Genomic DNA, 13,774 nt, shown 5'->3' on the forward strand with positions numbered 1-13,774 from the left:
GATTTTTCGATTCTGTATCGCACTCAATAAAATGAATAAGTAACAAAAAAGATTCCGTTGCCGGGACTTGAACCCGGGTCTCTCGGGTGAGAGCCGAGTATCCTGACCAACTAGACTACAACGGATTGTTGATATTTTTTTCTCATAAAATTATATATTGTATCGTTAACGTGTCCAACGGATTGTTAAGAACCTATCAATTTTGATATTGTTAATTGATTTAGACCTCAAAGATAGATGATGCAAGATTCTAATGGTATCTTTTAGTTTTTTTTCTTGAGATTTGTATGTATAAGTATAGATGAGTCTTACTCTCTCCATTGTTAAAGCGAAATCTCATACAAAAACATGTATTTTTTTTTTTTAAATTTATCGTTGAAGTTTGATGATATGACAAATAAGTTCCATAATTTTGTAAAATATCTCTTACACAATTTACTTATAAAGAGTCACTTAACATTTAAAAATAATATTTTTACCAATATGATGTTGGAATAATTAAATAAAACAACTCTAGAGAAAATAACTGAATTTCAATTCCTGCAGTCATCAATTCTAGTTTCACATATAACTCAAAAGGATCTAAGTTGTGAAGATATTTTGAAGCCCCTATTAGGAGGTCAAAGGTTTTGATTACGATGGATTAAAAATATATATTTTTGGTAGTTTGGTAGAAGAAGTTGATATGTATGAAGTTGATTAATGAATAAACTTTGTGCTTTTATTTTGAGATTTTAGTTTTTTAATTTGATGGAGATTGATGAAGTTGAAGGTGAGAACGGTAAAGAATGATGAAGAAAAAGTTGAACATGAAGAACAATAAGATTTTTTATTTTTTTTTAAAAAAAAGAAGAAAATAATTTGATGATTTGTACTTGCAACTTCATCAATAAAACGACTATAAAATCTTTTTTAACATAATATGTTAGAAAATTTTAATAGGGTTAACGGTGCAAATTTTATATCCCCTCTTCTATTGATGAGATTTATCATGCTTGTTGTGAGATGTGTCTGGATAAATTTGGGGAGATACAGTTTATTGTAGATAGCTTTTGAACTTTAAATACACGTATGACTTTGTTCGAATGTCATTTTTGATAATTTTAGGCGAGCAATAATATATGTGAAGAATGAGGCATCTTTCAACTTCTTAAGTGACCCACAAAAAGGATGTAGACCAACAAATATTTCAGTGTACGAATGAATAAGAAAAAAATATGTGTGAACTTAATTGAAGTTTCACCACTTGTGAAATCGAATTACGAGGATTTTCATAAAACTTATGATGAATTGAATTACACGAAAATAGAAATATCTGGTGGAGAGAGAGGAGGACAAAATAAGTAGATTAGACGTGTGTGTGGAAAAAAAGTTTAAGCGTTTTAGACATTGCAAGAGAAGATTATGGTCAAAGTAATAATAGTAATCTATCTATTTATTAATAATAAGCAGACGAGTGAGATGGTAAACTAAGGAAGGAAGCAGTCTTGTTCGTCTTTCTTCATGAAGATTCACTCGGTACGACTATTCATTCATTCATTCATTAATTCAACATTAACTTCATTTTTTAATTTTCTTTCTTTCTACTCAAACAAAACTATTTCACTTTCTTCTGTTTTTTCCTCTCTCACTTCCGCGCCTTGTTTCTTCTTCTTCTCTCTCTCTGGTTTATGTTTTTTCATGCTATTGCTTCCATTTCCCCTTCTCCCCCAGGTAACTCTCTCTCTCTCTCTCTCTCTCCAAAAGTCAAGTCAACTTACCATACTTTCATTCACTTTTTTAGTCATGTTACCGTTTTTTAGGCGTTAAAACGAAATGTCTTCATTTTATTTTATTTTTCTTGTAAATGATATGCAATTCATTCTTCAACTAATCCTGTTTCAGTATCTATTGCTTGATTGTACTAACAAAAAGTTTCAAATCAAAACTTAATCTCCAGCTACAAAGTTTATTGCATTTTGCTTAATATTATTTACTGTCATTTATGTGTGTCTATTCTATCTACCATATAATTACAAATCTAATGTACACTTTAAAGTAAACAAATTTATAATTATCATGTGGATTTAATCCTTAGTGCCCTAAATAATATCCTTAGGAAATGGTTTTCATGAATTTCTTTTGTTCATACATACTGGATGTGTGATGTAGGTATTTCAAATTGAACTCTAACTAACTGGTATGGAACCATTCCTTAATCATAACTTGCAACAACAAACATTATTTGCTGTATTTGTTTCATGGGAGAAGAACGGATTTTATTTTCTAGACTAATTGTTTCAAGGCAAGAGGATGGCTTCTCTGGAAGCTATTTCTCAAATTATAGACACCGTTTCCGAGTTTGTATTTGCTTCAGACAATGTCCTTGTCAAGAAGGGTAGTTTTAAGGAACTTGGTGATTACTTGCAAAGAATTGCACCTATTTTAAAACAATTGAGGAAAGAAAAGGTCAGTGATTCCGAGACATTCAACAACGCCATCGAGATTCTGAATCGTGAAATTAAAGATGCAAAGAAATTGGTTCAAGAATGTAGCAAGAAGAGCAAGGTGTATCTCCTGGTGAACAGCAGAACTGTTGCTAAGCGCTTAAAACACAACACTAGCGAGATCAGCAGGGCAATTGGTCTTCTTCCTCTGGCTACATCAGGCCTTTCTGCTGGAACGATTGAAGAAATTGAAAGGTTACGTGACAATATGCAAGCAGCTGAGTTTAAGGCAGCCGTATCAGAAGAAGAGATATTAGATAAAATCGAGTTAGGGATACAGGAAAAGAATTTTGACCGCTCCTATGCAAATGATTTGCTGCTTCTCATTGCAGATGCTCTTGGGATTACAAAAGAGCGGTCGACATTAAAGAAAGAGCTTGAAGAGTTTAAAAGTGAAATTGAAAATGAGAAAGACCGGGCTGAGGCCATTCAAATGGATCAAATCATTGCTTTGTTGGAAAGGTCTGATGCAGCCTCGTCAACCAGGGAAAAGGAACTCAAATACTTTGCAAAACGAGATTCTCTGGGTACTCAACCCTTGGAGCCTTTACAGTCCTTTTTTTGTCCTATTACTCGGGATGTTATGGATGACCCTGTGGAAACTTCATCTGGGCAAACATTTGAGAGAAGTGCAATTGAAAAGTGGTTTGCGGAAGGAAACAAAACATGTCCTCTATCTTGCATTACTTTAGACACGTCGATTTTGAGACCTAACAAAACCTTGAAACAATCAATAGAAGAATGGAAAGATAGGAATACAGTGATTACAATTGCTTCAATGAAAGAAAAAATCCAATCTGGGGATGAAGTTGGAGTATTGCATTGCCTGCAAACTCTTCAAGGTTTGTGTGAACAAAAGGACCAGCACAGAGAATGGGTGGTACTGGAGAATTATATACCAGTTCTTATCCAATTTCTTTCCGAAAAAAACCGTGATATAAGGAATCACGTCCTTGTCATCCTTTGCATGCTGGTGAAGGATAATGAAGATGCCAAGGTACATAATTAGTAACCTTTAAGTGATCTTATAGTTTTTTTAATAATAATCCTTCTGTTCTATTTTAATAAAGAGTGGTGTAGCAGCTTGCTATGTTTAAAATTTGTCTTTCTATAGATATATTGATCGATTACAGTTATTATTCATGTTTCAATAAAATGAAGATATATCTAATTTTCCACTTTGGCTAAAACCTAAACATAGCGAATAACGTTTTAAAAAAGAGATCTCAAACAGTTTATCTTACATTCAAGAACAGACCTGATGTAGGGATTAAATTTAATCTGTAAAAGACAGATGCTCCTCTCGTCATTCAATAATCAGCCCTAAGTCAAGCCTTCAAACATTTACAAAGAGGCCTAATGCAAAATTTCATTCTGATATCATTATTTTTACATATTTCATATAGAAGAACCTCTGACCAATTCTTAAATAAATCGATTTGGTACAATACATATATATTCTCCACTGGACCTACAAAATAAAATCTCAAAACAGATTGGTGTAGGAGCTTTACATTAGAGAAAACACTACCTAATATGAATTTTAGATATTCTCATCACACTCTCATCTATAATTTTGATCTAATATCTAAACCCCTTATTCTGTCTAATTTACCGTGTAATTAAACATGCAAATACCCTTCATAACTATGTGTAACTTCATAGATATTTTCTCCTAACCCTGAAATTTTTTCAGGAAAGAATTGCAAAAGTAGACAATGCAATCGAGTCTATTGTCCATTCTCTTGGCCGTCGTTTGGGGGAAAGGAAGTTGGCTGTGGCATTACTACTGGAACTATCCAAATGTGATTTGTTAAAAGAATACATTGGAAAAGTTCAAGGTTGCATACTACTATTGGTGACTATGTCTAGCAGTGAGGACAGTCAAGCTGCCAGAGATGCAACAGAGTTGCTGGAGAAGCTTTCATGCTATGATCAGAATGTTATACAGATGGCAAAGGCAAATCATTTCAAGCATTTATTGCAGCGTCTCTCCACAGGTTTATCTCGAACCTTAAATTTTGAGTCAGTGTATAGGTTGCTGCTTTTTTATTTTCAGTGATTATGCAATGATGAGGAGAAACCTTCTTAACTGCGCTAGCGAGAAACCTTTCCGTTTAGGAACCATGTTGTTCTAATCTACAGTTTTTGAGAGTTTCAACTAACTGTTTAAATGAATTATTTGAGGAACTGCATCAATGCATTTACAAATGGACACTATAATTAATGCACATGCCTGTTATTAAAAAAAAATCAGGGATGATGTGAGGAACAAGCCCTTACTATAAATTTTATACTTATGCAGGACCAGATGATGTGAAGATGATTATGGTCAAAATGTTAGCAGAAATGGAGTCAACAGACCACAATAAGGAGATCTTGTTTGACAGCGGTATTCTGGCTCCTCTTCTTCACTTGGTCTCGCATAATGATGTTCAGATGAAATTGGTTGCCCTTAAAGCTCTACAGAATCTATCTAGTTTACAGAAAAATGGACTAGAAATGATTCGACAAGGTGCAGCACGCCTATTATTTGGCATTCTTTTCCAGCACAGCCTTCCTTCCTCAAGTTTGTCAGAACATGTAGCTCCCATAATTATGCAACTTGCTGCATCTACCATCTCTCAGGATACACAGACACCAGTTTCATTGTTAGAATCCGATGAAGATGTTTTTAACCTTTTCTCTCTAATTAGCTACACAGTGCCTGATGTGCGACAATATATTATCCAGACTTTTTATGCCCTCTGTCAGTCGCCGTCAGCTTCAGATATCAAAAACAAGCTAAGAAAGGTATTCAATATAGTCCAAGCAGGCATGTCTAACATAATTGAGCACCAAATTTTTTTTATTTGCTAATGTCTAAAATAGTCTACATATGTATTTGCAGTGCCCATCGGTTCTTGTATTGGTCAAGTTGTTTGAGAATGAAAGCCTAAATCTTCGAGCAAGTGCTGTGAAGCTGTTTTCTTGCCTGGTTGAAAGCAGTGATGAGGCCACCATACTGCAGCATGTGAATCAGAAGTGTGTTGAGACTTTACTCCAGATCCCGAAATCTTCATCTGATGAAGAAGAAATTGTTTCTGCTATGGGAATAATACGTTATCTTCCAAAAATTGAACAGATCACTCAGTGGCTTTTGGATGCCGGGGCGTTGCCAATCATTTGTAATTATATCCAAGAAGGGAAGGACAAAGATCTCCGAAATAGTAAGCTGGTAGAGAATTCTGTTGGTGCCTTATGTCGTTTTACAGCTCCAACAAAATTGGAATGGCAAAAGCGTGCTGCCGAAACTGGGATTATAACTGCTTTAGTACAATTGCTTGAAAGTGGAACTGCTCCAGCAAAACAGCTAGCAGCACTGTCCCTAACTCAATTTTCTAAAAGCTCACAAGAACTAAGCAGTCCAATGCCAAAGCGCAAGGGATTTTGGTGCTTCTCAGCCCAAACAGAAGCCGGATGCTTAGTTCATGGTGGTGTATGCACCGCAGAATCATCATTTTGCCTTTTGGAGGCTGATGCAGTAGGACCACTAGCAAAAACTCTCGGGGAATCTGATTTTGGGGTGTGTGAGACTTCCTTAGATGCTCTTCTAACTTTAATTGACGGGGAAAAGCTGCAGAGTGGTAGTAAAGTGCTTGCAGATAAAAATGTCATACCACTAATAATAAGATTTCTCGGCTCCTCTTCCCCCGGATTGCAGGAAAAGTCACTTAATGCTTTGGAAAGGATTTTCCGGTTATTGGAGTTCAAACAGAAATATGGAGCTTCAGCTCAAATGCCTCTGGTTGATTTAACTCAGCGGGGTAATGGCAGCGTTAAATCCATGGCAGCTCGAATATTGGCACATTTGAATGTGCTTCATGATCAATCTTCATATTTTTAAAGAATGTTGACTCAATTAAATGTACTGAGGAGCAAAGTTTAGTTAACTAACAACCATAAGGTTCAATTTTCCCTTGATCCTTTGACCATGGCATGGCAAAGACTGTTGCAAACTACAAGTTTGGACAGGAAATGGGATTTTTTGACAGAGAAAATTGCTCTCATCTGGCAGCAACTTGAAAATCATATATATCTTGTATAAGTGTCTTCATCCAATATAGGCTGTTGTTGTATTAAGGTAGGATTACCATTGGACATATAGGAATTTATTCGGGGCTTATATTATACTGCCCAAATATTTGTACACTTTGAGGATTGATTGGATTGTCTGGTTACTTGTGTTAAAAATAGAAATCTCTTTAAACAACGATTGTATTCTTTGTTATGAGAATTCTTTGTTCTGTGATTCATCTTATACTGTAAAAAATTTATGTTTATTATTTATTTTGGTTATTGTTCTATCTTTTTAATTGTGTCTTTGGTGACTAGTTAAAATTGTGTCTTTTTTAATTGGTGAAAGACATTATAATATTCTTTTTATATAAAAAAGACGCTTAAAGGCTCAATTAAGTTTATCAAAAAATGTGAAACTTGAAGCTTGACACCATAGCCATAGGCTCAAAACATGCTTAAGCAAGAAACAGTTAAGCAAGAAGAAGAAAAGGAAATTTTATTATGCATAAATCTAATTGAGCTTCTGATACAAGTATCACTTATATACAAACTATATATCTCTAAGATAGAATTCTATAACTAACTAACAGAATCCTAACCAACTCAGTTAGTTACAAAACCAAAATTCTAACTAACTTGTAATAATAGCAACTGTTTCCTTCACTTGGCTTTTATCATTAACACCCCCTCTCAAGGTGGAATGTATATCCAACATTCCAAGCTTGGATTCAAGATTAGAAAAAGGTCCTGGATACAAAGATTTAGTCAATGTGTCAGCTATTTGATCCTTGGAAGAGACCGGTAGGAGATGAACAATGCCTTGTTGTATCTTGTCACGAGCCACATGGCAGTCAATTTCTATATGCTTTGTGCGTTCATGAAATACAGGGTTAGCAGCAATATGTAAGGCTGATTGATTATCACAATAGATGACTATAGGTGAATCATGAGAGATGTGAAAATCCTTCAGCAAGTACAGTAACCACTGGCCTTCACAAGTAGCTTGAGCAAGAGCTCTATACTCAGCTTCAGATGATGATCTAGACACTACATTTTGCTTCTTACTTTTCCAACTGATGAGAGAGGAACCAATAAAAAAACAATATCCTATATCTTCTGGTATCAGGGCAAGATGCCCAATCTGAGTCACAAAAACCTTTAATGCTCAAAGAAGAAGATGAGCTGAAGAATAACCCTTTGCCAGGAGGACTATTCTTAAGGTATTTAAGAACATGTAAGTCAGCTAGCATATGTTCATTTGTGGGTGCAGATAGGAACTGACTAAGTTTACTTACAGCATAAGAAATTTCAGGCCTAGAATGTGTTAAGTATAAAAGTCTCCCAATGAGTCTTCTATAAGCTGTAGGGTCAGATAGTAAAGTACCAGAAGTGTTGTGAAGTTGTAAATGTGGTTGCATTGGTGTAGTACATGGTTTTGCTCCAAGTAAGCCAGCATCATTCAATAAGTCCAGTGTGTATTTTTTTTGACATAGAGAAACACCTTTACTTGTTCTGTCCACTTCAAATCCCAGAAAGTATTTAAGAACACCTAAATCTTTGATACTAAACTTGTCATTGAGTAAGGTCTTAAGTGTAGTGATTTCATCCATAACAGTCCCTCCTAAGACCAAATCATCCACATACACTAAGATCACTGTGAATCCAGCATGTGACTGCTTTGTGAATAAAGAATAGTCAGATTTTGACTGGATATACCCTGAAGAAATGAGTGTATCTGTGAGTTTAGTATTCCACTGTCGGCTGGCTTGTTTCAAACCATAGAGAGACCTTTGTAGCTTGCACACTAAGTCAGGGTGAGGAAGATCAAGGCCTGGTGGTGGCTTCATATAAACTTCTTCATTGAGATCTCCATGTAAGAAAGCTGTATTAACATCTAACTGAAAAAGAGGCCAGTTTTGTGAAGCTGCAATAGCCATTAGAAGTCTGATAGTGGTCATCTTGACAACTGGACTAAATGTTTCAAGGTAATCAAGCCCTTCAGTTTGTGTGAAACCTTTAGCTACTAATCTGGCTTTGTATCTCTCAACAGTACCATCAGCATGGAGTTTCAGTTTAAAGATCCATTTGCAACCAATAGCTCTTTTGTGTGCAGGTAAATGAGCAAGACTCCAAGTATTAGTGTGCATCAAGGCAGACAATTCAGCTTTAATAGCATTAGTCCAGTTTTCATCTTTTAATGCCTCCTCATATGATGTAGGTTCAGTAATGGTAGACAGGTTCATGATATAGTGTGTGTGTGTGTGTGCAGGAGATAAATTTTGATAAGTCATAAATGAAGATATAGGATACTTACTTGAAGATGAGAGATTGGAGGCAGAAGAATGTGAAGCATGGATTACAGGTGTGAGGAGGTTACAATGATAATCTTGTAGGTAGCCAGGCATTGCAGTTGGTCTAGTAGATCTTCTGAGTTGTATAGGAGGCGATGGAGTAGTGTTAGATGGATTAGTGTTATTAGTAGTAGTGTTATTGGATGAAGGAGAAGGAGTAGAACTAGTTGAAGGGATTGGCTGGGGAGATGGTGGAGAGGTAGAGTGAGATATAGGTCAAGGAGAAGTGTTGGTAGATTGAGTGTTAGGTTGTATAGTAGGGTTAGATGCTGTATCATAATGAAATAAATCATCAAGATAAGCAGGGTCAGGGGTAGGTTTAGGTATAGATGAGTTGGAATTAGCAGATGAATCATTGTTATAAGGAAATAAATGTTCAAAGAATATGACATCTCTAGATAAAAACAGTTCTTTATTGTTTAAGTCAAAAAGGATATGACCCTTAACACCAGATTCGAAACCTAAAGAGATGCATTTTCTGGATCTAGAATCCAATTTTAGTCTATTAGCTTTCAAAGTAGAAGCAAAACATAGGGAGCCAAAAACTTTCAAAGTGGAAATGTCAGGTAGTTTTTTATGTAAAATCTGATAAGGTGACTTGTTAGTCAAGAAAGGGGTTGGTAATCTATTAATGATGTGGATGGCATGACTGACAGCATGAGCCCAAAAAACTCTAGGTAGATTAGATTGAAAAAGAAGAGCTCTAGTGACAGCAAGAATATGTTGATGCTTCCTTTCAACAATTCCATTTTGATGAGGGGTAGCAACACAAGAGGTTTGATGTAAAATACCAGTTTCATTATAAAAGTCTTTGAGTAAAAATTCATTTCCATTATCTGATCTAATGCATTTAATGGTAATGTTGAATTGTGTTTGAATCATTTTAACAAAGGATTTAATGACATTTGAAGTTTCAGATTTGAACTTCATTAAAAATATCCAAGTGTATCTACTTTTGTCATCAACAACAGTAAGAAAATATTTGTAACCTAACATGGATGGGGAAGCAATGGGACCCCAGATATCCATATGCACAAGGTCAAAAACAGATTGAGAAATGTGCTGACTATGAGGAAAAGGAGGTCTTTTCTGTTTAGCATAGAAACATATATCACAGGGAAGTAAAGAAGGCTTGAAATTGACAGTAGGAAAACATTTATTTATTGTAAACAATTTTTCATCTGATACATGTCCAAATCTCAAGTGCCAAATGTTAGAATCATTTGGTTTATTTACATGTAAGGAATTTGTTGAGAATAATATGCCTAAATATCTTCTGAAAATCTTAGATTTAAATATTATTTAGATTTATATTTAAAATATGATAATATTAGGGTTTATGATTTATATTTCTGTTTAGAATATTTAAGATTTGTTTAGAATTTATTATAGGATTAGTTTTGTTTTAAAAATATATGATTTGTTTTTATGTAGCTCTATATATAGAGCCATAAGCATGATGAATAAAACAAGAACTTTAGTATTCTTCATATAACCCTATATTTGAGGAGAGTTTTCTCCCTAAATTTATATCTCACCAAATTCCGCAATACCAAAAACACAAAAAACCATATCAGTGGCATCCGAGCCAACGTTCATAAGGACCTGTGAAGATGGATTTTTCAAAGGTTGCTCCTCCGATCTTTGATGGAGAAGACTATGATCTTTGGGCGGTGAGAATGGAGGCATTCTTAGATGCTCTAGATCTATCGGAAACTGTGGAGGATGATTACGATGTTTCTTCGTTACCAAAAGATCCCACAGCAGAACAAATGAAAACTCATAAAGAAAGAAAAACCAAGAGGGCAAAGGCAAAGACTTGTTTGTTTGCAAGTGTCTCACAAACCGTCTTTATTAAAATCATGACTCTCAAAACACCAAAAGAAATTTGGGATTACCTAAAAGAAGAATATAAAGGAGATGAAAGGATTCGAAGCATGCAAGTTATGAATTTATTGAGAGAGTTCGAGTTGCAAAGAATGAAGGAGGATGAAACAATCAAGACATACGCTGATAAATTATTGGGTATTGCTAATAAGGTACGATTACTAGGCACTCAATTTTCTGATTCCAGAATTGTGGAAAAACTCCTTGTACCTGAAAGATATGAAGCCTCTATAGCCGCCTTGGAGAACACAAAAGATTTGAGTAAAATCACTCTGCCAGAAGTGTTACATGCATTGCATGCACAAGAACAGAGAAAACTTATGAGGGAAGAAATAACTATAGATGGTATATGTCTAGCAAAAGGTTTTGGAAAGAAATACCAACACAAACCATGTCCTCATTGCAAAAAGGATAATCACTCACCAAAGAATTGTTGGTGGAGGCCTGATGCAAAATGTGAAAAATGTGGTAAATTAGGTGATATGATGAAGGTATGCACATCACAACAACAACAAGGAGATGTTAACATTGCTCATGAACAATATGAAGAAGACCAGGAACTACTACTTGCAATCTCAGGTTTTACAACCAACAAACCGTCAAAAGAATGGCTCATTGACAGTGGTTGCCCAAACCATATGACTTATGATCGAGATCTTTTCAAAGAGCTCAATAAAACTTCTATTTCCAAAGTCAGAATTGGGAATGGAGAACAAATTGCAGTAGAAGGCATTGGAACAATTTCAATTAAAACTCATGCAGGTATGAAACAAATTTCCAATGTTTTATATGTTCCTGAAATTAATCGGAATCTTTTAAGTGTTGCTCAGTTGTTGGAGAAAAATTATAAAGTGATATTTGAACATAAAAGTTGTGTGATTAAGGATCAAAACAATAAGGAAGTGATCACATCTCAGATTAAAGGCAAAATATTTGTTTTAGATTTAATGAAAAATGATCATATTATTGAAGAGAAAAAAGAACTTAAATTCAAAGAAGATCGCGAAGATTCAGGTATTTTGAAGAAATTTCAAGTTAATGAGGAGAATAAATATGCTTGTGAAAAATCACCTAAAAGTCATAACAAATGCAATGTTTCTACCATGAAGTCCACAAGGCACAAAGATGCTAAAGCTTGCGATAAGAAGAAGAATCAAAACAAGAAGAATAATTTTTCAAGAAGCTCAGATTGGATACGCACAAAAGATATTCAGTCAAGGAGGAGTGTTGAGAATAATATGCCTAAATATCTTCTGAAAATCTTAGATTTAAATATTATTTAGATTTATATTTAAAATATGATAATATTAGGGTTTATGATTTATATTTCTGTTTAGAATATTTAAGATTTGTTTAGAATTTATTATAGGATTAGTTTTGTTTTAAAAATATATGATTTGTTTTTATGTAGCTCTATATATAGAGCCATAAGCATGATGAATAAAACAAGAACTTTAGTATTCTTCATATAACCCTATATTTGAGGAGAGTTTTCTCCCTAAATTTATATCTCACCAAATTCCGCAATACCAAAAACACAAAAAACTTAACAATTTGTGTTGGTGGAGTGTGAGGCAAGCTAACTGAAGGAGATGTTAAAATGTACAATCCATGTTGCAATTCAGCTGTGTCAATCATCATCTTGCAGTTGGAATCCTGTATAATACATTTAGACTTATAAAAAATGAGATGACAAGCAAGTGTACGGGTTAACTTTGGAACAGATATCAGATTATAAGAAAATTCAGGAATGTACAAAACATCTGAGATGTAAAAGTGTTTATTAAATGAAATAGAACCAGCATAACAAGCTTGAACAACAGATCCATTTGGTAATGTTATAGTGATTGGATTAATTCTTTTAATAAACTGAAAAAAATGTGGAGAAAAACACACATGATCAGTAGCACCTGTATCTAGAATGAAAGATTCTAGTTTAGGGCTACCAGGAATGGTACAAACAATACATGTACCCAATTGGGTTTTGGAAGTGATTTGATTAACACTATGTGAAGGCATTGAATGTGACCCTTGAAGTAATGCTAGTATAGCTTTATGCTGCTCAGGAGTGAACATCAATGACCCAGAATCTTGATCATTTGAAGAATCATCATTGGCTTCAGAGTGATTGTCATCTTCATTAACACCAGTGACATACCATGTGAAACTTGAAGCTTGACACCATGGCCATAGGCTCAAAACATGCTTAAGCAAGAAACTGTTAAGCAAGAAGAAGAAAAGGAAATTTTATTATGCACAAATCTAATTGAGTTTCTGATACAAATTATCACTTATATACAAACTATATATCTCTAAGATAGAATTCTATAACTAACTAACAGAATCCTAACCAACTCAGTTAGTTACAAAACCAAAATTCTAACTAACTTGTAATAATAGCAACTGTTTCCTTCACTTGGCTTTTATCATTAACAAAAAACGTGCTTTGACACTTAAAAATTAGAGACTAAATTATTAATTTTAAATATGTTTTTTTTTTACTCATTTTGAATTAATAAAGTAAAAAAACATGAAAAAGTAGACAAACAAATAAAACACTCAACTATGCAAATACACGCATTAAACAAAAAAAGATCTATAAATCAACAAACTTGTTTTATACAAGTAAGATAACACCATTTTTTTCAAAATTAACTTAAATAACTTATTAACAAAAAAGTTATATAATATTAATTATTTATTTAGTGAGTCATCCAAAAACTTGCATGTAGTTTGACTGGCAAACACCCTATGTAAATCCATCCTATTTGTTCAAATGATTTTCAACCTTCACTCTTTAATTTGTTAAAATTAATGTGAGTTTCTGAATTCAAAAGATAGTGTTGTTGACACTCATCTTATATATAAATGTTGATGTCAATTATTCGATAGATTTAGACACTATTCCGTTCCACCCTTAAGTGCGCAACACCACATTTCAAGCTATTGTTCACTTTATGTCGCATATGATCCCTCATGATTTTGTTCTTC

At 34.2% G+C, this 13,774-nt stretch overlaps 1 protein-coding gene and 1 non-coding gene across 3 annotated transcripts; one reads left to right on the forward strand and one right to left on the reverse strand.

Moving 5' to 3' along the window:
* Nucleotides 1-52: 52 nt before the first annotated feature.
* TRNAE-CUC lies at nucleotides 53-125 on the reverse strand. Its single transcript has one exon. It is a non-coding gene; the product is annotated as a tRNA-Glu (tRNA).
* A 1,055-nt stretch (nucleotides 126-1,180) lies between these two features.
* LOC123889546 (U-box domain-containing protein 44-like) lies at nucleotides 1,181-6,781 on the forward strand. Of its 2 annotated transcripts, none has more exons than XM_045938926.1 (5): nucleotides 1,181-1,518; nucleotides 2,152-3,483; nucleotides 4,183-4,486; nucleotides 4,792-5,279; nucleotides 5,377-6,781. In XM_045938926.1, exons 2-5 carry the CDS (start codon nucleotides 2,293-2,295, stop codon nucleotides 6,370-6,372), a joined length of 2,979 nt encoding a protein of 992 aa, XP_045794882.1. In that variant the 5' UTR covers nucleotides 1,181-1,518; nucleotides 2,152-2,292; the 3' UTR covers nucleotides 6,373-6,781. The 2 variants fall into 2 exon arrangements, with proteins under 2 accessions (XP_045794882.1, XP_045794881.1); XM_045938925.1 differs by having other exon boundaries at nucleotides 1,374-1,713.
* Nucleotides 6,782-13,774: the final 6,993 nt, after the last annotated feature.

Source organism: Trifolium pratense, linkage group LG6 (genome assembly GCF_020283565.1).
Source record: "Trifolium pratense cultivar HEN17-A07 linkage group LG6, ARS_RC_1.1, whole genome shotgun sequence".
Taxonomy (NCBI): domain Eukaryota; kingdom Viridiplantae; phylum Streptophyta; class Magnoliopsida; order Fabales; family Fabaceae; genus Trifolium; species Trifolium pratense.

What these genes read in the sequence shown, in the direction of transcription:
- LOC123889546 (XM_045938926.1), top strand. Translation starts at nt 2,293, where the DNA reads ATGGCTTCTCTGGAAGCTATTTCTCAAATTATAGACACCGTTTCCGAG. An exon ending in ATTGCAGCGTCTCTCCACAG is followed by an intron (nt 4,487 to 4,791) that starts GTTTATCTCGAA and finishes ATACTTATGCAG; the next exon opens with GACCAGATGATGTGAAGATG. An exon ending in TCAAAAACAAGCTAAGAAAG is followed by an intron (nt 5,280 to 5,376) that starts GTATTCAATATA and finishes ATGTATTTGCAG; the next exon opens with TGCCCATCGGTTCTTGTATT.